Source organism: Ceratotherium simum, chromosome X (genome assembly GCF_057802395.1).
Source record: "Ceratotherium simum simum isolate JZ-2026a chromosome X, ASM5780239v1, whole genome shotgun sequence".
NCBI lineage: Eukaryota > Metazoa > Chordata > Mammalia > Perissodactyla > Rhinocerotidae > Ceratotherium > Ceratotherium simum.
The window spans coordinates 74,047,066-74,072,320 of NC_141940.1; the positions used below are offsets into that span (position 1 = coordinate 74,047,066).

The 25,255-nt window shown below is 48.8% G+C and overlaps 3 protein-coding genes across 20 annotated transcripts in view; all 3 read right to left on the bottom strand.

Moving 5' to 3' along the window:
• The window catches only part of DLG3 (discs large MAGUK scaffold protein 3), a 62,627-nt gene extending 59,495 nt beyond the window's left edge, over window positions 1-3,132 (bottom strand). The window contains exon 1 of the mRNA XM_087427546.1: window positions 2,987-3,132. The gene's annotated coding sequence lies outside the window, so the exon portion shown is untranslated. The remainder of the gene's footprint in view (window positions 1-2,986) is intronic.
• A 1,047-nt stretch (window positions 3,133-4,179) lies between these two features.
• GDPD2 (glycerophosphodiester phosphodiesterase domain containing 2) lies at window positions 4,180-14,013 on the bottom strand. 15 transcript variants are annotated; one of them, XM_087427548.1, is made up of 17 exons: window positions 13,895-14,013; window positions 13,389-13,451; window positions 12,539-12,665; window positions 12,097-12,210; window positions 11,831-11,987; window positions 11,132-11,191; window positions 10,777-10,875; window positions 10,504-10,597; window positions 10,212-10,357; window positions 10,004-10,086; window positions 9,757-9,907; window positions 7,754-7,975; window positions 7,397-7,545; window positions 5,645-5,792; window positions 5,416-5,498; window positions 4,943-4,971; window positions 4,180-4,858 (listed from the first exon to the last, which is right to left on the bottom strand). In XM_087427548.1, the coding sequence occupies exons 2-17, from the start codon at window positions 13,396-13,398 to the stop codon at window positions 4,806-4,808; spliced, it is 1,725 nt and encodes a 574-aa protein (XP_087283674.1). In that variant the 5' UTR covers window positions 13,399-13,451; window positions 13,895-14,013; the 3' UTR covers window positions 4,180-4,805. The 15 variants fall into 15 exon arrangements, with proteins under 15 accessions (XP_087283674.1, XP_014650407.1, XP_087283678.1 ...); XM_014794921.2 differs by lacking the exon at window positions 13,389-13,451 and adding an exon at window positions 11,354-11,447 and having other exon boundaries at window positions 11,734-11,837; window positions 13,895-14,009; XM_087427552.1 differs by lacking the exon at window positions 13,389-13,451 and adding an exon at window positions 11,354-11,447 and having other exon boundaries at window positions 13,895-14,005.
• Window positions 14,014-16,123: 2,110 nt separating this feature from the next.
• The window catches only part of KIF4A (kinesin family member 4A), a 108,026-nt gene continuing 98,894 nt past the window's right edge, over window positions 16,124-25,255 (bottom strand). For all 4 annotated transcript variants that reach the window (XM_087427354.1, XM_087427355.1, XM_004439876.3 and 1 more), the window contains 3 exons: window positions 19,159-19,275; window positions 17,186-17,308; window positions 16,124-16,912 (listed from right to left, as the gene is read on the bottom strand). In XM_087427354.1, coding sequence (XP_087283480.1) covers window positions 16,709-16,912; window positions 17,186-17,308; window positions 19,159-19,275 — 444 coding nt within the window. In that variant the 3' untranslated portion in view covers window positions 16,124-16,708. The remainder of the gene's footprint in view (window positions 16,913-17,185; window positions 17,309-19,158; window positions 19,276-25,255) is intronic.

Consider the following 25,255-nt stretch of genomic DNA (forward strand, 5'->3'; position numbering starts at 1 on the left):
TCCACGTGAGAGGTGATGGTGCTTTGGACCAGGGTGGTAGCACTGGAGGTGATAAGAAGTGGTTGTATTCTGGATGTATTTTGAAGGGAGAGTCAACAGGATTTGCTGACAGATTGGATATGAGGTGTGGTTCCAAGGGTTTTTGGCCAGAGCAACTGGAAAGGTGAAATTGCCATCGACTGAGATAAGGACAGCTTTAGGAGGGGTCATTTTGGGGGAAAAGATCAGGTGTCCAGATTTGGACATGTTGTGTTTGAGATGTCTATCAGATGTCCAAGTGGAGATAAATAGTAAACAGGCCCTGTCGCCGAGGTGCTCAGAGTTAGAGAAATGGAAATATGGAAACAGATCATTACAATACCCATGAAAAGTGCTATTTCAGAGAGGTATACAGAAAAGCAGTTATCCACTCTACTTGTGGTGGGGGGGACTTAAGAAAAGTTTCACAAAGGAGATGACATTTTTAGTTTGGTCCTGAAGGGTCACTAGGTGTTTATTAGGTAGAGAAAAGAGAGAAGTGTCTTGTTTTCTATATTCTTAGACCCTGGCACACAGTGGTTGCTCAGTCAGATCCAACCGAGTCACTAGTTATGTGACCTTGGACATTACTTTACTTCTCTGAGCTTCAGTTTCTTTATCTGTGAAATGGAAATAATCATAGGGTTTTCGTGGGGATTAAATGTAAAACCCTTAGCACATTACCTGGTATACAGTGGGTTATGGTTAATAATTATTGTTGAATGAATAAATGAATGCATATCTTCCTTCATGACCAAATCTAGGCTAGGCCGGTAACTTAGGAGCTTAAAGTCTTTTACACGCTCAGCAGTTGTCAATATAGAGTGCTAGACTGTTTTCCTACACCCTAAAAGTGGCTCAGGAAAAAAGTCCCTTATAGCCAGTCCCTCTGAACTGCTCTGATTGAAGAATAATCATTGCTAAGCCTCAAATGAATGGAGAGGGTCCAACTGCCCTCCCCATGCCCCATCTCCATTGGCCGGTCTTTCCTCTCTCTCTCTCTCTCTCCCTCTCCCCCCCTCCCTCTCTCTTTCTCATCTCTCTCCCTGTCTCTCTTTCTCTCTGTCTCTGTCTCTCTCTCTGGTCTTTTCGTTTTTAATGAATATGAGTAAAATCCCTTAGATTCACAGTGAGCTTCTCCCCACTCCACAGCCTCAGACTGGACTGGGTTGGCATGCCTGGGAGGAAGTCTGAGATGCTTTGACACTTGGAACCCCCTCCCAAATGCTCGAGTTCCAGTCTGAGGCCCCAGGGAGACAGGCGCCCCCTACAGATCGAAAGCAGCCCCACGCCCCAGCAGGCGGCTGCGGTTGCTAGGCAACGGGGCGGCCTATGCAGAGACTGAAGCAACCGAGGAGTACGCGAAGGGATTTGGGAGGCGGAGAACATTTCTCATCCCATCCACCCATCTCTCCGGCGCCCTCAGCAAATTGACAGGGTTAGGGCAGCGTGGCCTGCTGCTGTCTAATAATCTGGGCTCATTCTTGAAAGTAGAGCTTCATTGGGTGACCCCAGACTTTGTGTGTAGAGAAACAATCACCCTTGCCCCAAAGCCGTCTGGTTTTACCTGGGACCAGGGAGCCGGAGACCAGGGTCGCTGAAGGCAGAAGTTTCTGGTCTGCAAATAGGGCGTATTGCTGTGGGTGTGCATCCTTGGTCAATAGGAATTCTAGCAAATTGCACATGGGTGGGACTAATTTTGGTGATTAGTCCAGTAAAGTATCAAGAGTCTCCTACCATTAAAATAAAAAAGCCCCATAAGAATGACAATATGTAAAAGATCATTCATACTTTGGTGGAGACAAGTTTCTCAGTGGCTTTTCTGAAGTCGGTTTCTCTATGCAGTAGGGAGAGAGCCTGAGGTCTGTTGACCCCTATGAGTAGGGACAGACAGAGCCCAACAAGAGAGAAAGAAATAAAAAGAAGAAAGGAGGGGTGGTAAACACAGAATTTGGCAGCTTCCTAGTGCTGTGCCTGGTTTGGGGCTAGCAAATTCCCCACTCTGTGCTCCCTCTGTTAGGACCATGCTGAAGTACCCCATCCTTATGAGGGTCTTTGGGGACCATAAATACACAGCTTTTCCTCCTGGTAACCTAGCATTCTGGCCCAGGAGTAGGTCCAGGCAGGCCAAGGTCGTGGCTACAATAACCCCTCCACTTGGGACTCGTTTCTTCACTCTCAGCTAGTACAACAGGAGCTTCATTATGGCAGAGCCCCAAGCCATGGCAAGCTTAGGGGAGAGTCGTGCCCAGGAGTCTCGTCCTGGGTTTTCCCTCAAGAGTTCCAAGGTAGAGATACCAGGCTGAGGTACTGGCAGCCAGAGAGGTACTGGTCCAGCCACTGCCCCAGTCCACAAAATCTCCACAAGGCATCATGGCAGGGGGAGGTTCTTTGCTCCGTGTGCCAAACTGAACTGGGTCGGGACTGTGTTTTGACTCTATTAATAGCCCCCTAGCCCAGCCTGCTAGCCCCAAAACCGGATCCAGGAGCTGTGAGTCAGCAGCTAAAAATAACGGAGAGCAACTGCACCCGAACCCCAATGAACAGCTCCCCCTGGCCCTCTGTGCTCAAGTTTTTTGTCAGTCTCAGTCTCCAGTCCAGGGCCTCACAGAAGTTAAGGGCGCCATAGCTGTCCAGTCCTCCTGGGAAGAGAGTAAGGATATGCGGTGGCAGGCTCAGGGCCGAGTAGCCAAGGCTAGGGGTGGGGGCAAGGGGTTATGGGGTAGGGCTGAGTCCTGGCATTCTGGCCGGGAGTCTGGACGCTGAGGTTAGAGCACTGCAGCTGAGAGCCTGGGAGCTGCGAGGCTGAGGCTGCGGGGCTTGGAGACCCTGGAGGCTGTCAGGGTTAGGTCGGAAGGGGGAGGGGAGGAAGAGGCTGCAGGCCTGCGAGGCTGGACGACCGGCAGGGGACAGAAGAGTAGGGATGAGAGGAAGAGGTACATGCTGAGAGGTGAGAGCCCGGCAGTACCTGACAGGCTGGGCGCCCCAGAGCTGACGCTGGCAGTCGGTCTGACTGAGGGGCGGGATCGAGAACGGCGAAAACTAAAGAAATGCAGCTTGAAAAGGTAGTGTTGTGGAGAGCTGCCCGGCACAAGGCTGCGTAGACCCCCGAGAAGACCGGGACCAGGCAGCGGCCGCGGCATTCGCTCCTGGCGCGCCTCCTGCCTCCTGGCCAGCCGCACGCCAGTGTCCCCGCCCACCGCGCCAGCTGCAGGCCAGGTATGTTAGCGTGGACGGCTGCCTGTGTGTCTGTGCATGCGTGCGCATGGCGGGGGCAGGGCGGCGAGAGAAGGGAAGGGGCGGGGTCCGGAAGGAGGAGGGGGCGGGAACACAAATTCAAACCGCCTCCGTCGATCCCGAGACCGGAAGTGGCCGGGGACATCCTGGGAATTGTAGTTCCCAGAGCTGCCCTGCAACCTAGTTGGGTATTGTCCCGAGGTGCTAGTGCGGCCCCAGGTGCCAGTCTGGCGAGAGAGGAGGAATTGAGAACCGAACGTCCTGACCTCGCCAGCGCCTTAATTCGATTTCCCTTGGTGTGGAGACACGAACCGGGGCGAATATTGGCGTGGTAGGGAACTGAAGAGTCAGCCACAGAGCCCCCTCCAATCCCCGCTTTGGCCTTAGCCCCTCCGCCCCTTCTACCAGACTCCCCATCCTAGGCCAGCTCCACATTGTTCACCTTAACTGTTTAGCTCAGGGACTCACGAGCAGCAAATACACTGGGGAACCTGCTTCTCGAGGCGAAGGCGGGCCCGGGAACCAGACCCTGCGCGCAGCCCAGAGAAGCGAAAACTTGTGGAAATCGGACCATGCCCTCAGGGTCCGGAGTCAAGGACACAGGTCCCCGAACGTCACAGGAAACAGGTGGTATTCAGCAAATACGTCACGGTGACGACCGACACCGCCCTCCTCTTGGGGCAGGTGACCACAAGGTGGCGCTACAACGCAACTCTGCACGGCGGCCTCAGGCATCCAGAACGACCCCCGTGGCGGCTGCTCTCCTGCTTCTCTTTTGCAGCCCGTCCTAGCCTCAGGTGGTCCTCCTCTCACTTCCAACCCACGAATCTCCCCGTGAGGACCCCTCAATGTCCTGTCACATACGACCCTAGATGGAAGGTGCGTCCTCCGCCCAGCCCCAGCGCCGAAAAGATTAAACTGTGACCAAATGGGAATTAAATTCATTGATTAACAGATTAACAGACAAGATACAGGAATCAACCTGTCTCGAAGAAAAGGCTGTGCACAGCAAAAAGCACAAAATTACATGGCTAGATGGGCTCTTTAGCCCCCAGCCTCTAGGCAGGAAAGCAGCTAAATTGCAGGGATCAGGGGAGACAGTGAGGGGAGGGGGGTTGGCGTCTCCATCATCTCACAGTTCTCCAGGAAAGGCCGTTTTGTCATCTCCTTCAGTCGCTGTTCCAAGCTCTCACATCCCTGACACACCCTGTGCCTTCTACACAAGGACACGTGCACACAGGTCTGAAACATTATCTTAGCAATCTCCTTTTCACTTCCTCTGTTCTAGTTTTGTTTTGGGAGAAACTTCTCATGACTCATTGTCTTCCCAACCACCTCAGGTCAAAACCCCAAGGGGAGCAGATTCCATGGAAACTTGGGGCATGCCCACCATCTGGGCAGAGCACCCTCATAGTTCAAAACCTCCTGTTGGCAAAGTTCACCCCACCCCAAACGGGCTAACGTTCCACTTCAGCCATTCTGCTTTCCTTGCTGTTGGCTAGTGCAGACGGGCCTCAGATTCTGGCTGGCGGGGGCCCAGGGCAGGGCATTCACTCCATTATGAGATTGTTGATCCTGGTCAGCAGCACTGCTGTTTCTAAGCCTGGGGGTGGGGAGGGCATATAGGGAGTGAGCAAGGGGAAGGCTAGAGGAGGAGAAAAATGAGGTGAGGGGAGAAAGTTCTTACCAGTTCTCTCTCTCTCCTTAGCACATCTCCTGTAGGGAGAAAGGCTTCCCATTGTGAGTTCAGCCAGCATCAAGCATGACCTTTTAACCCCAGGTTCCCTCAAACTGCCTTTCCCAGGTTCAAGCCAACTTGGTGTACAGTCATACATCACTTAACGACGGGAATACGTTCTGAGAAATGCGTCGTTAGGCAATTTCGTTGTTGTCCGAATATCATAGAGTGTACTCACACAAGCCTAGATGGTATGGCCTACTACACACCTAGCTATATGGTACTAATCTTATAGGACCACCATCACTGACCAAAACGTCGTTATGTGTTACATGACTATATAAGGAAGGGTCTAAGAATCTCAAAGGAACCAAACAGACCACACCCCAAGCTCCAGGCAGCATATATGAGTCTGAATCAGCCCCATCACCAGGACCCTGGGGAGAATAAAGACCCAGAAAGCCAAGGCACAAAGCACTCACCCTTGGAGCAGGAAGGTCCACAAAAGCAGCAGGGTGGAGACACAATCAGTAACAATCCACATCATTAGGTATGTTTGAGGGGGCTATGGGAATAGGAAAATGTCCCTGTCGGTGGCCAGAGCGCCAAAGGTGGTATATGGGGGAAAATAAGTAAGGAAGAGAGGGACAGGGTTAAGGAGAAGCAGGGATGGGAAAAGAGGAAGAGGGGTGACAGTGCCAGAGCCCTTACAATAAGCCAGACAGGGTAACGCATCTGCTGCAGCAGCTGGCAGTCGTTGGTGGTGACTGAATCCACCCCTGCACACCAGAGTAAGGAGAAGAGCCAGGGCTTGTTCACTACAAATAGGTTCACCGAGACATTGTCCTTGTGTAGTGACCTGTGAAGGTGGGAAAGAAACAGCATCATGGGGCACGAGGCATAGGAGGAAGCCCCTGTCTGTGCTTGAATCTACAGTGTCATTGCCAAGGAGTTATCAGTTCTACCTTTGCATAGCAGCCTCTGACCAAAAGTGATATTCTTTGCAGAGCTAAACTCTGTCTCCCGGTGGATTCCAACTATGGGTCCTAGCTTTGCTGTCTGGGCCTACATGAATGTGTCTCTTCTCTTTGTCCAATGACAGCCCTTCAAAGGTCTGAGGAACAGTGACCACATCCCCCTGAGTCTTCTCTTCTCCAGGCCCAACAGCCCCAGTTCCTTTAACCATTACTCTTGGGACCTGGCTTATCATTCCTTTCACTGTACAAACCTCTCTAATCTAATCTGACTCCAATTTATCAATGTTCCTTTTGAAGTATGGGGCCTGCATCTGAACATATATATCCCAGGTGGGCTTGGACCAGCTTTGAATAGAGTAAAACTCCTCCTGCCTTCTGGATACCGTGCCTGTATGAAGGCAGCCCAGGGTCAGGTTAGTTTTTGGCAATGTCTCGTGCTACTGATGGCTCATTATGCACACTATTCAATCAAAGCCCTGGTCTCTTTCACACATGTTCCTGCTGATGCCAATGTCTCCTCTCTTGTCTTTGTGCAATTGAGCTTCTTTTGGGCCCCAAATATAGGTCTTTACATCTATCCCTGTTGCATTTCATCTTGGTACATTTGGCCCATCATCTTAGAGTGCTTAGATCTTTCAGGGCCTCAATTTCATCATCAGTATATTCATGACCAATTCATGTCTTTTGGAAACATGATCAGCAGTCAATGTTGACCAGGAAAAGACTAAGGTAACGGCCAAACCTGATGTCATGTCTTCCTCCATGGTGACAACTTAGGGAAAGGTCCTTGAAATACTCATGATAACTGAGCTATCATTCAGTCCACATTTTTTCTATTTGACCACAAGGACTTTACAAGAGACCTTGGCAACCACAGGTTTTGAAGTCCATCATGTTTACTGGCTGGGTCAGCTTCTGGGGCCCAGCTCACATCTGGTACTCTCTAGCCTCTGTCTCCTGGATTCATCCTCTCTTGCATTTATCTCTTTGGTGTAGAATGAAAGCTAAAATCCTTCTTAAGGCCTATGAGGTCCTACCCAATTTGGCCCCTGCCTCCCTCTCTAGCCTCACCTTCCCTTTGCTCATTAGGTTGCTGTTCCCCCTCTTCTGCAGCTCTTCTCGTTGTTAGCTCCTTGTGACCTGTCCGGTCTCAGCCCAGACACCACTTCTTTAACCACTCTTCCTAATGTGGCCCCTCCCTAGCCCCTCACTCCCAACTCCAATCGCTCTACTACATCTCCCCATTTTATTGTCTTCATATCACTTATCACTATCCAATATGCATATATTTTGTTCAGTGGTTTATTGTGTCTTTCTCACTAGTACACCCGAAGCCTGCAATAAATAGTGACTGACACATAACAAGTGTTTGATAAATATTTGTTGTATGAGTGAATGAATGAAAGGCCTTTGCCCTCTCTGCGTTGGCTCTTCCCCGCCATTAAGCCTCATGTGATACCCTTGGCTCCTTTCCTCTGGTACTCACTTGATATCCAACAGTGGCAGGTCTTGATAGCGGAGGTTGAAATACTGGGGCCTCTCAGTTATGTTGCCTCCCTGCTGTCCATATATCTGGCGCATTCTGGGTGCTCGTTGTTGGACATTAGCCCGATCTTCATCTGGTAGCCAAAGGACCTGTGGTTAAGGGAGGATGGGCATGAAGCTGGGGAAGGCCTGAGGATTCCAAGGGCGGGGGCAGGGGCAGAGAGGTTTGACCACAGAATGGGGTATACGAACTGAGGTGGGGCCCTGGGTCAAGGGGCATCCTCAAAATTATCATCATGGCCTAAGGAAGGTGGTGGGGAGGGGCAAGAGCAGGCACTTGGGGTCCTGGCAACATCACCATGGCTTGGGGCACCCTTGCGCTCAGCACAGTCTCCAATGTCTGATTCACAAAGGTGTCATGGTATGTGTGGTTTGGTGGGGGGCGGCGCAAGTCAAACATGATGGAAAGGTTGAGGCCTGCAGCTTCCTTCAATAGCTCTTCCAATGTTGGTACTCTCTGATTCTCAGCCTCTTTCCGATCAGGGCCTGACAGCCGCTTGGCCCCCCAGAAGGGTCGCCTCTATAAGAATAAGAAATTTATTTCAAGACCAGAAGAAGCCTCCAGGCCATCCCCCATCCTCACCATCTTCACTCATTTCCCCTACTTGGTGTCCAGCTTCTGACCCCCTCTGAGTCAGGGTCTGTCTTTACCCAAACTGTGGTCTTTTCCAGACTCTCTAACACCTCACTCTGTGACGCCAACATCCTACCCTCCCAGTTTCCTAACTTCCTCTCTCCCACTACACTTTCTCTTTGGTCTTAATGGAGACCTCTGCGATCTTGACCCCTTGGTTTCCTCCCAATCCATCAGCCCCTTTCTGGCCGTACCTACATCCCCTACCCATGGTCCATCCACAGCTTGAACTACTTTTCCACAGCACCCTCAACTCCTTTCCTGCACCACCTGCCCTACAAATTCCAAACTCTGATTCAATTCTACAATTGTCTGCCTTCTCCACCCCTCGAATTGGGGGCCAGAGCACACCATGTGGACTGTTGGCACTGTAGTCCTATTTTTTTGCTCTCAGTGTCACTTAGCCATCCTTTTACTTGTTCTTGATTTGCTCCCTCCCCATTCCTCCCAGGGGCTATTCTGAACCTCTGCCACTCTCTTCTTCTCCCCTTGTAATCAACAAATGACCTTACCTCCTAATCACTGACATGGAAAAAGCGAGCAATCTAACACTTATTAAGAATTTACTATGTGCCAGGCAGTGTTAGAAGTACTTTATGAGTATTAATTTATTTAATCCTCCCCATAATCCTACAAGGTAGGTACTGTTATTATTCCCATTTTACAGATGAGCAAAATGAAGCATAGAGAGACTAAGGAATGTTGCCCAGGCTCACACAGCTAGTAAGTGGTGAAGGCAGGATTCAAACCCAGACATCCCTTGCTCTTAATCACTCTGATATACCATCATGTATAGAGTTAAATGGAAAAAAAAAAGCAAGCAAGTTGCAAAAGAATAAATGGAGTGATCCTATTTGTGCAAAATGAAAAGTATATGTATATATCTATGTGTCTGTATACATATATATGTATGTGTGTATACATATATATGTACATATGTATGTATATGTATATATGGAATATGTACCCACTGTTAACAGTAAATATCTCAAAGCAGTTGGATTATGGGAGACTTTTCAATTTTTAGGTTATTTCTCTGATGTTTTACTTTTTTTTACAAGGAACATGTATTACTGTTGTAATCAGAAGAAGAGGAACTGAAAACGTAAAGTATCCCTTTAAATATTTCCCATCACCTGCAAGATTGAGGTCCACACTTTTTGGCCTGGCATTCAAAGCCCTCCAAGCCTCTGCTCCCCCTGCCAGTCTCACCTCCCACTACTCCCATGAATTTTATCTCCCACTTGCACTGAGCCACTTTTTGTTCCCTGGAAACACTTCATCATCCTTCTGGGCTTTACACATGCTCCTCCCTCTGACTAGAATTCCCATTCCCTGTCTTGCCCATCTTAAAAACCACTCTCATTTCATACGCTGCTCAGGCATCTTCTCCTGTGAAACCACTCTTGATCCTCTCCCACACCCACCCTGCCAAACAGTGACTTCTCTCTTTCTCCTCTCTACCCAGTAAAGATATCGTTATGCTCTAGGTTTCATATTCTGAGAGCCTGTTGCCTAGACTCTCTTCTTTACAAGGAGGGAGTGACTTGAGGGCAGAGACTGTATACCTATTGCGCAGCACAGGGCTCAGCAAATGCCTATCAATGAAGGAACTCTGTCCTGAGTGCCCCTGCAGGTGGCTGCCTGTTCCCGGAGGCTGTCCTCACCTCTAGGAACCAGGCCCCAGCATTGAGTCTCTTCAGTTCAGCCCAGGAGAAGTCGCTGCTGTGGGTGGTGATTCGGGTTGGGAACACAGAGGCCACATCTGTGGTCCTGCTCAGGTGCTCATCATGCATGAGGAAGGGGATCCCGTCGGAGCTGAGGGTACAAGGGGTGTCAGAGGGCCAAGCTCTGGGGCTGGTCATCATTTCCAGAGCTCCTCTGCTTGTCCCTCAGCCCCCCGGCTTCCCTCACCTGACCATCACGTCGGTCTCGAACACAGCAGCTCCACATTCGGCTGTCTTCCGCAGAGACATCAGGGTGTTCTCGGGGGCCAGCTGGGAAAGGGAATTGGTGAGGAGGTAGCAGGGAAGGATGGGAGCCTGGGAACCCACAGGTTTGGCCGCTACAGCCCAGAGGAGCAGACCCTCCCCGCCCTGCCAGCATTCTGCCCAACACTCACCATGGGGGCCCCTCGGTGTCCCACCAGCCCAGGCTTGGGAGGTAAGTCTCTAGGTTCCATGATACAGGGTGAGGAGATGCACAGGGGGGCCAAGTAGATGGCCAAGGCAACTCCAAAAAATAAGAGCAGTAGCAGAATCTTGGGACCTGTGGGGAGTAGGGGACAGGCTATGGAGAAAGGGCAACAGCTGAGCTCTGGGGGCAGAAAACAGAGTGCAGGTGAGGGAAACTAGGCAGCAGCAGGCAGCAGCATCGATGGCCAGGGAGGGTGTGTGGGGGAGTGGAGTTGGCACCTCTTCGGTGGATACGGTAGAAGGTATCAGCCACAGGCCAGGCCAGGAGGGTGATGCCAGCAACTGCTCCAACATGAAGGAATGGGGCTGTGGCCTGTGGACAAGAGCTGGTGAGGGGGGCTCTTCTCCCTAGTGCCCCTCCCCTTCTCCTCCTAGGACCTGACTTTGGAGTTCAGAGCTATTTGCAGTCGTGGGGGACCAGAGAGCAAGACGTGTCCTGGGGTTGGCCACAGGCCGAGGCTCCCACCTAGGCACTGGAGACCAGCCACTCACCTGCAATGACAGACGTAAGCTACGCCACTCCTGCCGCCATTGGACGTCCAGTCCCACAAGGCCAGCGGCCACAAGAAGCATAATGAGGAGCAGCAGCACCTGGGGGACCAGGGATGAATGGGGCCTTCTGTGTCAACCTGGGCTCATGACTACCTGGGCTGCCCCCTCACTATAAAAACAGGACCATTCCCTTTCCCTGACTCATCCACTTTTCTTTTTTCACTCAATAAATAGTTGCTGGGCTTCAGGCCCTGAGCTCAAGCCCCAGGATAGAATAATGAAGTCCTTGGCAAATAGCTGGCCAAGCGCTGGGCCTAGTGGCCCCATCTCTCGCTCACTCCCATCCCCACTCTACCTTGTGGACACTGTGCAGACGCAGAGGCTGGCCAGAGAGCCGCAGGAGCAGGGCCAGGAGCTGGGGGCAGAGGGTGGTGGGAGCAATGAGGTGCCAAGAGGGATTACTGAGGTGGGCTTCCCAGTCTGACACCTCCATCCTACCCTCCCTTCAGTGGCCAGGGTTAGAATGACTGGGTAGAGCTGAGCAGGAAGGAAGGGCTGAGGTGGGGGTTAGGCCCACCAATAGCAGGGATGCATATGTGACCAGTAGAGAGATGACCAGCAGGAATGCCAGGGACCAGTCCATCCAGTGTCCCCAGTGGTTGAACAGGAATCTGTGGGAGGGGAGAGGGGGGTGTCCGAGTGGGAGAAGGGGTGTTAATAGTGGTCTAAGGGGGTTGGGGTGGGTGCATTCCAGAAAGAGGACTAGAAGGGAGTGAGGGGAAGCCCTTCATGGGGCCTGGGGCTCCAAGGGTTGGGGAGACTTCATGGAGGGATTTTCTAAGGAGGTTGGGTAGCAGGAGAGCTGGGCAGGGCTGGGGATGACTGAGCACCCAAGGATCCCAGGGTGGGGAGTAGGTTGACAAGTATGCTGAGGAGGGGGTGGGGTCCATGACACACTCATTGAAGTTGTGCAGATCATTGAGAAGGATGAGCCCGATGTACAGCCAGCCCAGGGAGAGGAGGAAGGTGAGGAAGAGCAGGCCAAACCAGATACCGTCGCACTGCAACAGGGACAGGAGAGAAGCTCACAGCTGATCCCCGCTTCCAGCTCAGAGTCCCCAACGAATGGCAGCTCAAGGGGGCTTCCTGCCAGGCGTTGGGCTGCTCTGCTCTGCAGGCTGCTCTTTTCATATTGGAGGAAGATTTTCTTCCTGGGGAGAGAAAGCCCCTTCCCTCCAGCTGCCTCTGAGCACACTTGGCCTCCTTATCCCTTCCAAGAGGCCTCTGCCTCGGACTTCTGGCCCCCCATTCCTACCCCACCTTGCTGGTTCGCATCCTCTCTTTGGGGCATTTCCTCCAGTGGCAGCTATACAGGCAGTGGAGGCAGCGGGCCCAGACGGAGCAGCAGCCGGGGGACTTGGCCATGGTGAGGGCCTGGGGGAAGGGACACTCGACCATCAGGGGCCCTGGCAGAAGGCAGATCCCAGCCTCCGTCCCAGTGTATCTAAGGAGCCCGGGAGGAGGAGCAGAGGCCTGGGCCGCTGCTCAGCAACGGAGGTCACAGGGCACGCCCAGGGTGCCAGATTGGATGAGGAGGTGAGCAAAGGCGGACATTTCTGGGGTTGGTTTCCCCGTAATCTGGATACCTGGAAAGTCAGTGGGACACCCAGGAGGTCCAGCCTCTTTGCAGACAGGATGCACACCCACTCTCTCCAACTCCTCCCCATTTAACAGCATCCAGCTCTGGGGATTGAGTGCTTACCCAGGGTAGGGACTTAGGAGAAACTGCCCCGGGTGGGGCAAACTCAGTTCAGCAAGTTGAGGCAGATCTGGCCAAGCTTCAGGCAGCCCTATGTTGGGAAGCTTCCACCCCAGGAACCAGGAGTAACCTGAAGCAGAGGTTCCAGTTCTGACCTGGCACTAAGGGAGGCCCAGCTAATTGGCCAGTTGCTATGGATACAGAGATTGCACACATCACAAAGCCCTCACTGAAAGATCTCTGTTTCCACCTCCCAGGGGGCAGGGGGCAGGGGGCTGGAGGCACTGCCGATAAGAGGAAGACTTGAGGGGAACAGGCTGCCCGGGTCACTCCCAGCCTTCTGAAGGAACCCTTTTCCTGCCCGCACACACCTGTAAAACCCAAGCCCTCTCGCCCCAGTCCTGTCCCTCCCTGCCCAGTCATCCCCCCTACCCCCCACAGCCACCCCCTCGCCCCAGTCCTGTCCTTTCCTGCCCAGTCATCCCCCCACCCCCCCAGCCAGGAACCCAGCCTCCACCTTCCCCCTTTCAGGGGCCCCACCCTCTGAGGTCACTTTGGTGAAAGTGCAACAAATACAGGGCAAAGGTGAGTGTGTGGGGGTGTGGTTTTCTTGGGGCAGGGGATCCCTGTACCTTGCACTTTTGAGTCAGGCTAAGACTGAGTTGGCTTACTGATCCCCAAATTAGGCTGGGTGTGTGTGATTCTACCTGAGAGGGTGTGCAGTTTGTGTCAGCATTTGTACATGCGTGTGCAGTAGTGGCTGGCTGTCAATACAAATGGGTGTCTAGATGACTTTGAGTATGTAAAGGAGCCCCTGGATACACCCAAAGTGTGTGTGGTCTAAGGGACATACCCCTTGTCATCTGGGATCCCCTGAGGCTGTGGAGTTTTAGAGAGGTTCACAGTGGCTGGGCCCCTGAAAAGGAGGGAGGGTGTAGCTGCTCCTAAAACTGCCCTTCTTACCCTATGCTTTCCTTGGGAAAGGAGGGGTAGGGGAGGGCATGGAGGGGTGGAGGGCTGGAGCTGGGGGAAGGGCTGGGGGAAGGAAACCTCTCCCCTCCCAGGAAAAAGCCATCCCAAAGGGAGGCCCCTGTCTCTTATCATCCTGGGACTGGGTTGTAGTAGCCTGCCCGGGGCTCCATCCGCCCCTCTTGCCACCCCTCGGGTCCTGGCCCTGCACCCCAGACACTGCCTTCCCGAGTCCCACCTCCCTCTAGGAGCTGTCTGCAGGATGGGGTCAGGATCTGAGCAGCCTAAAAACCCCAGTCAGGGGGGCTGAGCAAGGGTGCTGCTCAATCCCTGGGCCCAATCCCTGCCGCTCCTGCCTGTAGCCCCCCCAGCCTCCCTGAGCCCTCACACCTTTTCTCAACGGCAGCTCTGCTCTGCTCTCTGCTCTGCACTGCTTCCCAGCTCCTCTCTTAGTTGTCTGCCTCCTCCCTCTTCCAGTCCTTGGCTCAGCCCCACCGGTCAAACAGGTGGCACTGTCGCCACCTAGTGGAGGCTATGCGGGTCCTCTCGGAAGGCCTGCAGCGGCTATATGGCCAGTGCCAGCCCGGTGGGAAGATGGGAGGGAGGAAGGGGGAGAGAGAGCAGATCTGTTTTTTTACTCGCTGCCGGTCAGGGGGCTTGGGGTGAGGAATTCCTTTGTGTAGCCTTCCCCATCCCTCTGTCCCTCCTCCTATTCCCTTCTCAGTCACTGCTGGGCCTTTGTCCTGGCTCAGGGAGGAGAGGGCTGAGGGCATGGGCGGGCGGGAAGCTGGGGGGAGGTGACCATACAACTTTGCAACTTGGCAGTGAGGAGAAGGGGCCCAGCCAGTCCTCTGGGAAGGGGTGTGTGTGTGTGTGTGTGAGGAAGTCTAGCATCTAGTCTCAACCTCCCTCGGAGGACAGCCTTGATTCATGAGCCTCCCCTCCCTCTTGGGATCCTGCTTCCACTTCTGCAAGGTGCATCTAGGAGAGAGGTGTAAGCTACTTCCTGAACTCTGGGCAGCAGGTCGCCCTGTTTCTGGACCAGGGGTCCCCATGGGCCTTTTGGATTCTGGGTGACACTAGCAGCCCTCTCCTTCCCTTCATCACCCCAGGCAGGAGATGCTCATTCAGGGCATGCTGAGACTTGAGTCATTCCTGCTGCCTTGTCCCCAAGGCATCTAAAGTCTCTTTCCAAGAATCATTTGAGGAGTGTATGTTAGGGTCACAGGCTTTTGGAATATGAACACATACAAAAGATGGTGTTACTACACCATCGGCAGGAGAGGGCTGGCTAGCACATTGTAGAGTCAGCTTAGTGCTAAAGCACAGGGTTCTCGGTGGGCTGGGGGCTGGCTGGACTGACCTTCCCTCTCTACCTTTGGCTGATGGAGTGGCTTGAAGCCTGGGGGCTAGCGCAGTGTTGGTGGGAAAGGATGTCTTCTCTGGGGAAAAGCGCATTTACCCCTCCCCCTACATGTACTGGATTTGGAACAGTGAGAAGGAAGACTGGCTCTCTTATGCCAAGAGCTGCCGCCCCCTCCCTCTCTGCCTTCCCATTGTATCTAGGGGCTCTAGTTGGCAATGGCAGAGGCTCCCTTGCTCCCTCAGCATTAATATGCAAAGAGAAGCAAGGCTGCTTGCTGGCAGGAGGCCAGAGAGGGCAGCCAAGTCACCTAGTCCTCCTGCAGGCTTCCTTCTAGGCAGGCTGTCCTTCAGTTCCCTTTGCATGGGCTTTGGTAGATTCTAGAGGAGTCTTGGTTTTCAATGTGCTGAGTTCTGGGGGGTGCTTTGGGGGCTTTTGTGTGTGTGTGTGTGGGGGGAGCTGGGATTCAGAATGCATGGATATGAAGCCCAGGGCTTGCAAACTCCTCAGAAGGCAGCAAGGCCAGTCAGCAGCCTGTGTTTGGCATTCCAGGGCTGGCCCCCATTTAGCTTTAAGCAGAGATGGAGAACCCTGATGCATAGTAAGGAGTAAGCCACGCCCCTCCTCTCCCCTTTCAAAGGAGAAAGCAGGCAGCCAGTGCTGTGCTGTCCTGGCAGTGGGCAGCAGTGTGGTCCCACACCCACGCTACGCCAAGAAATCAGGCTGCAGGGCATTAGGAATGGCTGCCGCTGCCACTCTGTACTCACACAAGGAGCTTTGGTGTTAGACCTGGGTTCAAGTACTAGCTCTATTAATCACTAACTTTGTGACTTTAGATAAGCTGCTTAACTTCTCTGTATCTCAGTTTCCTCATCTGCAAAATAAGGCCATCTACCCACCTTGAACTTTTTTGTGAGAAGCAAATAAAATTGTGGCAGGCGCATGGAGATACTTAGTAAACATGGTTCCTTCCTCCCAAATCTGGAGGCTAGGCAGGCTGTACCGTGGAGGCCAGGCAGGCTGTACCGTGGAGGCCAGGCCACTGACTTTGCTAGTGTTACTGCAATTTCCTAAGGTAGCAGAGCAACACGAAGACATGACATGGTGCTCCATACTCCCCTGGGGGAAGAGGGCCGCTACAAGGCAGCGAGGCTCAGGTACTTGCACTGACTCTCCTTAATAGCATTCCCAGGGGCTGAGGAACATAGGTTGAAATTGTATTTTTCCCTCTAGCACAGAAGGATCTTTCCAAACAGTAGATGTGCTAAGATTTATTTATTTATTTACTTAACTTGAACATTTAAAAATATTTCATTTATCTCAGCAACATGGAAGACAATTGAGGGTACTGTTAAAACACTTAAAATCCAGAGATGCTCAGGGCAGGAAAGATCCCAACCCCATTCCTGAGGTGGGGTGAAGGATAGGTGCCAGGCCCCCAACCCAGGCCAGGCTCTGCCATTTGCTCCGCTGTTAAGCTGACATAACCTAGAGATAAGACTCATCCTCATCCTCGTCGGGAGATAGCCTTAGCTGCTTACAAATAAGAAAGAGCTAGATTGTAATGGGGACTGGTTCTGATGAGTTGTCAGGAAGGTCAGTTGCTTCTCGCTTCAGCAGGTGGCTTAGCACCTTCCTGGAGAAAAGAGAGTAGTAGTCTGGGGCTGGGGGACTGGAGACTGAGGGCCAACATCCAAAAATTTTCCCTCCCTTTCAGTAACATGCTGTCCCTTTTTTTTTTTAACAGCAGGAAACCTGAAATCCAGAGGAGTCGTTAAAAAACCCCTTCTGGCTGTGAGCATCTCCCAAGCCAAAGTGGGGCAGAAATGACGAGTCCAACTTCAGTGGGCCTCTTCTTCAATAGGGGAGCAGCCAGAAAAGAAGCTGATGTTGCTGGCCAGAGCTCGTTTCTTTTTCTTCCCTGGAGCTTTGTTTTCTTGGGATTCTGTTGCCACGTGTATCAACTCTGGGAGGCCACGGGAGGAGGCAGCTGGAGCTGTCTTCTTTAACAGCACCTGCTCCACATCACACATCTCTTTCAGGATCTAGGAAGGACAGAGACAGCTATGACTAGATCTCAGGTAGGGGCAGAAGTTTAACCCAACCTAGTCATTACAGATGCTCAGCACACTCCCAGTAGAACGAGGTGTCCCCTAAGATTGCTCTGTGGAAGAAAACAGACTCCAGCCTATGCCCGATTCCCAGTCCCCAGCAAGTGGATTGTACCTTTACCCCTTTTCTCCCACCACTCTCTGTCATAGCTAATGCAGAGATGGACGCTAATATAGTAGGAAATGCCTGCTTTTTAGCCCACCTACCTTGCTGTTGGGAGTAGCACAGACGGGGTTGAAGAAGCTCAATCCCGGGGTCACCTCTGTGGGATCCTCCAGTTTGAAGGAGCCTTCGGAATCCTGGGTCCGCTCAACAGTGCCCAAGCTATCCTGAGAATCAAGCAGACAGGCTATTAGAAATTCAGCTACCAGGGTTACAAAATCAGTCTGCTCCCCTTCAACCAGTGAAGTACCAGCTCCGAGGGCCTCATCAATCAGTCTAAGCAAGTCTTAGGGAGACTCTGCTTGGGGAGGTCGCAGTGCTTCATGGCAGCTTCTGAAGGCAGAGGGATACGTAGGATAGTGGCACAGGAGACATCATAAGGCAAGGCTTAAAACAAGGCCAAGCCCTGGTCATTTCTTTGATTAATCTTCCCCCCTTTACCATCTGCAATATCCTTGTTAGCACCTCTACAGGGTGTTGTCTGTATTAGTTTTCCTTTCAAAGAAGGAAACTGAGGCCAAGAGAAGAAGTTATTTAGGTAACGAGACTCTATGGTAGAGCTTGGATTAAAATTATAGCCTGTTGTCATGGAAAGAGAACTGGATTAAGAGTCAGGAAGCCTGAGGGCTAATCTTAGCTGTCATAACCAGCTGTGTAATATAATGTGAATCACTTAAGCTTATCTCTGGGCCTTAGTTTCCTTCTCTGTAAAATGGAAGCAATGGACTAGATCAGTGGTTTTTACAACTTAAATCCTAAAAGGAAGCCCATTATATAAACACATAAAGAGCAAGTTGCTTTGGTTGACATGGGGTCAAACTGAGTCAGGCCATGCTTCTACGCCTGGAGGCACTTCCATGGAGCCACCATAGGACTCTAAAATCTAAACTGAAAAAAAAACCACAGGCATAGAGAAGCCTAAGCTCTCTGCTACTTCTACGATTCTTAGCCTAACCTGTAGCTTGCCATTTTAGTCCTCTAATGGCTACCTACCTTAGAAGTGTTTTTAATAGAAGACCCAGGGCAAAACTGTTCACATGTAGATGCTCAAGAAATGCATGATGAATGATCATTAGACTGAGCTTGCCAGAATTATTGTTTGTCACGTAGAGAGCTGTAGGAATGAGCTTTTGCCATGGGCACAGGTAGGCGTAAGGCAAGTATGATCTGACCTGCTTGGTGCTGCCCTCCTCAGCGTACATTTTCTCTGAGTTTGCTATTCCTGGGAGCAATAGAAGGAGGACAGCTACAGGTAACTTGGCTCACAACAGTGACTGTTAGAAAGACCAAGTTCCTGTGGGTCTTTTCCTAGAGCCATGGAATAGCTGGTTCCCAAGGAGAGGGTCTAAGTAACCAATGTCTCAAGATGTCAGAAGGATTAACTTCCTTCCTGGAAGCTGCCACCTCAGAACATAGCCCATATGGTTCCAGCTAAGCCTCTGGACTACTTTGATCCTGCATGTCTATACGCCTGTAAATGCCTGCTTTCCTGTTCCTTGTTCCTGCCTCAGAAACTGTACAGAAACTTTACAGCCAAGGCTGGGGTGGGGAGCTACATCCTTAGGAATCTCCTGGGAAGGGCTGTGGTTTCTGAAAGGGATGTGGACAGCCTAGCAGTGAGGCAGAAGGATTAAGTGAAATGTCTCATGGGCCGGCCCCGTGGCTTAGCAGTTAAGTGCGCGCGCTCCGCTGCTGGCAGCCCGGGTTCGTATCCCGGGCGTGCACCGAGGCACCGCTTCTCCGGCCATGCTGAGGCCATGTCCCACATACACCAACTAGAAGGATGTGCAGCTATGACATACAGCTATCTACTGGAGCTTTGGGGGAAAAATAAATAAATAAAAATTAAAAAAAAAAAAAAGAAGTGAAATGTCTCTCTTTCTGGTTGCAGAGGGAAGGAGAACGGCAGGAAGAGCTGTGCAGGAGATTCCAGGTTTCAGGATGGAAGGTAGAAGAAAAGAGCAGAAACTAATGGGAGGTCTGAAGAAAGGGGGAGGGGCAATAGCACTGATCCTACCTTGCCTTGCTGACGGTTCCTACACTTTGTGGGGTCACAGATGCAGTCCACGCCACAGTCCAACTTTTGTCTCCTGCACCCACACTGCTTGTTCCCACACCAGCCCTTGCAGGAACACTGCAAAACAGGTTTGTAGAAAGACACATTACTGAAAGCATTAGAAAACTAGTTTAAAGTGCCTTCCCTTCATTTTTAAGCCTTTCTCAAAAAAAAAAAAAAAAAAAAAAAAAAAAAAGTGGAAAGTACCATCACCTTTACCAAGCTTCTATCTCCTCAGTCCTCCCTTCTTTAGTGAAACAATGATCATCAAGAACCACCATGGGTTTACTAAGAGCAAGTCATGCCAGACAAATCCAATTTCTTTTTTGGACAGTATACTTGAAAGACAGATCAGAGGGATACCATAATAATGCAGGACAACTGACAAAGACTCTCATGATAATTTTATGGGCAAAGTGAAGAACTGCGAGTTGGATAGTAGTGGAGTTAGGCATATTTAAGGACTGAGTATAGTTGCTCGATATCTTTAGATCTACCTAACTGTACTTTCATCCAACTCACATTTTTACAGTTTGTTCAGTGTCAGTCTGGGCTTTGTCCTCAGCACTTTAATCATTCAGCATTTTAATAAATTACTGATGATACGCAATAAATCATTTACATTTGTATAGCACTTTACAGTTTTCAGAGTATTTTCATATATATAAATATAAAATCTCATTTAATCTCATAACCAGTTTATAAGGTAGGCATATTTATTAGCTGTAACAACAACACAAAGCTGGAAGGATGATTAATATGTAAGATGACAGAATCACAATTGAAAAATATTTTGACAGGCTGGAATTATGGCTGAAAGTAGAAAGAAGTTGTAACAGGGATAAATGTAAGTTCCCCCCAAATCAGCCATACAAATTTAATATGGGGGGAGACCTGGCTTAAGAGTTGTTTGTGCATAAAAGGCCTAGAGATTTGAGATGTTATCAAACTCCATGAGTCCACAGTGTGAAACAGTTGTCAAAAAGGAAATGCAGTCAGGTAGAAACTTGGAGTTCAGAAATCATGGGGAATAACTGCTTCACTGTCCCCTGGGCCAGTCAGACCCCATCTGAAATAATGTATCCCAAGTTAGGATGCCATAATTTTTTCAGGCATTTAAAGCATAGAGAATTTAAAAAAAAACCCATTCATGTCCCCCACCCCTCCCTTAATAAGTAAAATACAGATATAACTGAAGCCTCCTGTCTATCCTTTACTGATCCCATTTGCCTCCCTCCCTCCCAGGGGCAAAGTCTCTTGAATTAGGTGTTTATTATTCCCATGCATGTCTTTTCCCACATATGAGTTTTCATAAAAAATATAAGGAATTGTCTTACATGTTTTTAAACTTTAGATAAATGGTATCTTATTATCTGTTGACATGTGTAGCTCCAGTTCTATTCATTGTCACTCTATTAACATGCCAAAATTTGTCCTTATCCCTCACAGTGCCATATTTCACACTTACCAACAAGGCTGCAATAGTAATAGCTGACGTTAACCTGTGCCAGGCACTGTTATAAGTGCTTTCCATGTATTAAAGTCATTTAATCAATAAACATGTTTCCTTGGGCACACATTCAGGAGTTCACTGTGCATATGTGTTTAATAAAGAGAACATTAAATAAAAAAGAGGCCAGTGACCAGCATTATAGGAAGCGATGTTATAAGACAAGTGGTGGAAGAAAGTGGGATAGTTTGGCTTGGAATAAACAGGTGGCAGAGCTCACAGAATGAAGAAGTAGAGTCAGAAGAGACCTCAGTCTCTTCAGACCATCTAAAGTCTGATTTGATGTATGAAGCCCCTCTCTAACATCCCTAGTCTAATTATCCAAAGCTCTATTTATCTTGAGATGATAATAGTTTCTACATAACTTCTGACCACAGGACCCAATTCTGCCATTCTGGAATGACATGGAATCAGTTTAACCCCACTTTCACAGCATAGTTATTCAAACCCTGAGCATAATTTTCACTGCCCAGTCCCACTCTGTCCAAATACTCTCAAAGCTAAATATACTTAGCTCCCTCAATGATTCGCCACATGACATGGTTTCCAGGAACCCTCACCACCATGCCTATACACCAATTTGCTCAAATTCATATTTAATTGTGACACCCAGAAATGAGCATAACTTTCTAAATGTGGTGTGACCATTGTGAAGCAGATGGAGACAAACACCTCCCTTGTTATGCACCTAATAGTCCTGTTAATGAGGCCTAAAATCACAGTAGCTTTTTTTCCCTTGTCATATCTTTGTGGATTCATACTGAGTTTACAGTTAAATTCAAGCCCTTAAGTCTCTTTCATATGACAACCATCACCATTGTTCTGTAGTTGTGAAGGTGAAAGAAACCATTATAACATCTTTTTTTTCTGATTATGAGAATAATATACACCACTTTATAAAATTTGAGTCACACCATGATTTTTAATATTTAATAGTTGTATATAGTATTTCAACATGGAAATGTCAATTTATGTAACCAGTCTCCTAATGTTAGATATTAAGATTGTTTTGCTGTTATAAATCATGTTACAGCGAATATCCTGGTACATAAATATGATCCAAATCTTACCATGATTGACAAGGCCCTCCACGATCTGGCCCCTGACTACCCCTCTGACCTGACCTTGTACTACTCTCTCCCACTTCTCAAAATACTCCAGCCACCCTGGCCTTTTCAGCTGCTCCTTGATAAACCAAGCTTATTCCTGCCCCGAGGTCTTTGCATTTGCTGTTTCCTTTTCCTGAAATGTTCTTCCTCTGATTCTTTTCCTGACTTTCTCCTTCACTTTGTTCAGATCTCAGCTTAAATATCTCTTCCTCAGAGAGGCCTCTCCCAAGCACTCTTCTAAAGTACTCTTTTCCTATGACTTCACTATATTTTCTTTTTATCTCTTATCATCATCTAAAATTTTTTATTTGTTTTCCTGGTCACTGTGTGTCTCTCTCCACAAGAATGTCTTCAGTTTCATGAGGCCAAGGATCTTACCTGTCTTGTTTCTTGTATCCTCAGCACCTAGAAACATGCCTGATACATAGTTAGGTGCTCAAAAAAGATTTGTTGGGGCTGGCCCCGTGGCTTAGCGGTTAAGTGTGCGCGCTCCACTGCCGGCGGCCCAGGTTCGGATCCCGGGCGTGCACCGATGCACCACTTCTCCAGCCATGCTGAGGCCGCGTCCCTCATACAGCAACTAGAAGGATGTGCAGCTATGACATACAACTATCTACTGGGGCTTTGGGGGGAAAATAAATAAATAAATAAATAAATAAATAAAAAATCTTAAAAAAAAAAAGGATTTGTTGAATGAATAAATCTTTTTACATACCAATGACTATTTTTTCAGTATAAATTCCTATGTGTATAATTACTGGGCCAAAGGATAGGAACATTTTTAAGGCTTTTGATACATATTTTCAAGTTGCCTTCCAGAAAGGTATACCAATTTACATTCCTAACAGCAAGAGACAGGAATGCCTATCTTAGTCACCCTTGCTAGCACTGGACATTATAATAAAAAAAATCTTTGCTTCTTTGAATAAGACAGGGCAAAAGACAGTTCTATGACATGTCCTAGAGACACCTCACCGGGATGACAATGATCCATTGATTGCTATAGGCTGGGTATGATCCTCTGACCATTTACAAATTCATCTATATGCCTCAAAAACACTCTATCCCCCTGTCCATGTGTCTCTATTTTATCCAAAAGGATAATAGTATGAGAGTGGTATCTAAAGCGCTGTCATAAGGAAGAACAATTAGACTTTTACCTAGCCAAGACCCATTGGGATGATTTACAGGATAGCACATTGTAGCTCAACAAGGAACAACCTTCTAACAGTTAGTGGAATACAATGGGCTGCCCTGTGAGACTGTGAGCTTCCCTCTACTAGAAGTTTTCAAGCAAGCAGAGGCTAGAGAAACAGCTGGTAGTGGTATTATAGAACAGTCATGACACACATCACAGATGTATTCACATGAATGCCATGTGCACCAGCTATAACTTAATCCTATTCTCTCTCACACCAGGACGCAGATCAGAATGTAAGAGAGGGAGCATGACCTTGCCACAGACATAACGGCAAATATATATACATGTGGGATGTGTGTGTGTACATGTGTGCCTATCACAACTGCTGGCAACCCATTAGCACGTCCCAATACCATAGCTGAGAACCACTATAATAGAGGGATTCTTTATATAGAGTGGGAAGTAAAGCTGAAAGACCTGTGGGGTTCCTTTAAGCTAGTGGTTCTCAACCCTGGCTGTACATAAGAAATCTCTGGGGAGCTTTTCAAAAAGGCCAGGTCCCACCTCAGACCAATTAATTCAGAATATCTGGGGGTGGGGTCCCAGGCTCCCTGTCTTTAAAAGTTCCCTTGGGGATTCTAATGTACAGCCAGGGTTGAGAACTATTGCTTTAGAATCTTTAATTCTTCTAGCACTGATTTCAGTGTTACACTGTATCTCAGAATGATAAGATCAGGTAAAAAATTTAACATAAAGAATACCAGGCTAGGGCCGGCCCTGTGGCTTGGTGGTTAAGTGCGCGCGCTGCGATGCTGGTGGCCCGGGTTCGGATCCCGGGTGCGCATCAAGGCACCGCTTCTCCGTTCATCCTGAGGCCGAGTCCCACATACAGCAACTAGAAGGATGTGCAGCTACGACATACAACTATCCACTGGGGCTTTGGGGGGAAAAAATAAAATAAATAAAATCTTTAAAAAAAAAAAAAAAAAAAAAAAGAATACCAGGCTAGGAATTAGGAGGCTCCAGTCCTATATTTAATACTTGGTATGACATTGGACAAGTCATTTCATCCTAGTTCATCTCCATTCTTTCATCACTAAGGTAGAGACAAGAATACCTGCTCCCTGTTTTCTCCCAAAGGGGACAAATAAGAATATTTGTAAAATGCTTACAGTGCTTTAATAATAATACCTGCATGGTATTTTATCCTTCACAAGGTACTTTTGCATATACTTTTTCTTTTAACTTCTAAGATACCATATAACACCATATAAAGGTAGTATTATTAAAACCCATTTATTAAAAACAACAACAACAAAACCCATTTATACAACTTTGACTGTTACTTTGACTCAGGATATTAGTGCTGGAAGGGACCTTATACATCATCTATTCCAGTTTAATCTCTTCATTACATAGATAAGGAATCTGAGGTCTAGGGAGATTAAGTGACTTGCTTAAAGTCATCCAATTAACCAGTGGCAAACTCAAGACTAGAACTCATGTCTAACTGGCTTCTAAGCTATTACATTTTTTACTATAGCACATGGCTTATCCCCCAGCATCTCCTTAGTACCTACAGGAAACATGGCTGAGTGAGGAAGCCTACTTTTTCAGCATTAGCTTTGGACAAGTCATCATTTTGGTGCCTGCTGCAGTCTCCTTTGCAGTAACCTAGTGAGGATAGCAGCCCGCTTCAGCTGGGTTGAAACAATAATAATCAGGATGGCCTTCATGCAAAGCATCAAGGTCTACTGCTAATGTGTCTATGAGCAGTCTGATCAAAGAGCAGTCATAGCATCCATGTACTTCATGGTTGCCAAAAGGGAGAAATTAGATTGTATGCCAACTTGCTCTTCTTAAAGCCCAGTTATATTCTCTTTTCAAGTTATAAAATCAGGGAAAAAGCTTAGAAAAGAATCATCTCTCACTGTTTAGACATAGGATTTATCATTGATAGCAAATATTATTTACTTACAATTTTTGCTATACTTCTATATTTCCTTTTTAAGCTTAGAGCAACAGTGCTATAATACATATAATAAACTTTCCTTGAGGACAAGTATACCCGTATTTGCTTCATATTTGGAAACTCCTTCCCAGGGCTTTTAGGTCCTTTACATTTGTTTCTGTGTGTACTTCTCAACTCTGCTTACTGTTACTTAGCTGACCTTTTCATACACATTCAGCTCATGCTCTCTACTTCAACCACAGTAAAGCGTCCATAATATTGAGTAAGTGAATAAAAGCCAGACATATTCTGCCCCATTTTCTCTAAGCGTCTCAATCCTCTGTCCC

Bases quoted from the DNA above. Each gene is read 5' to 3' on its own strand.
- GDPD2 (XM_087427548.1), bottom strand. The intron at 4,972-5,415 runs GTGAGTGCTTTG...TTCTCCCTACAG, and splicing joins TGGACCTTCCTGCTCCAAGG to GAGATGTGCTAAGGAGAGAG. The intron at 4,859-4,942 runs GTAAGAACTTTC...CCCCACCCCCAG, and splicing joins TAAGGAGAGAGAGAGAACTG to GCTTAGAAACAGCAGTGCTG.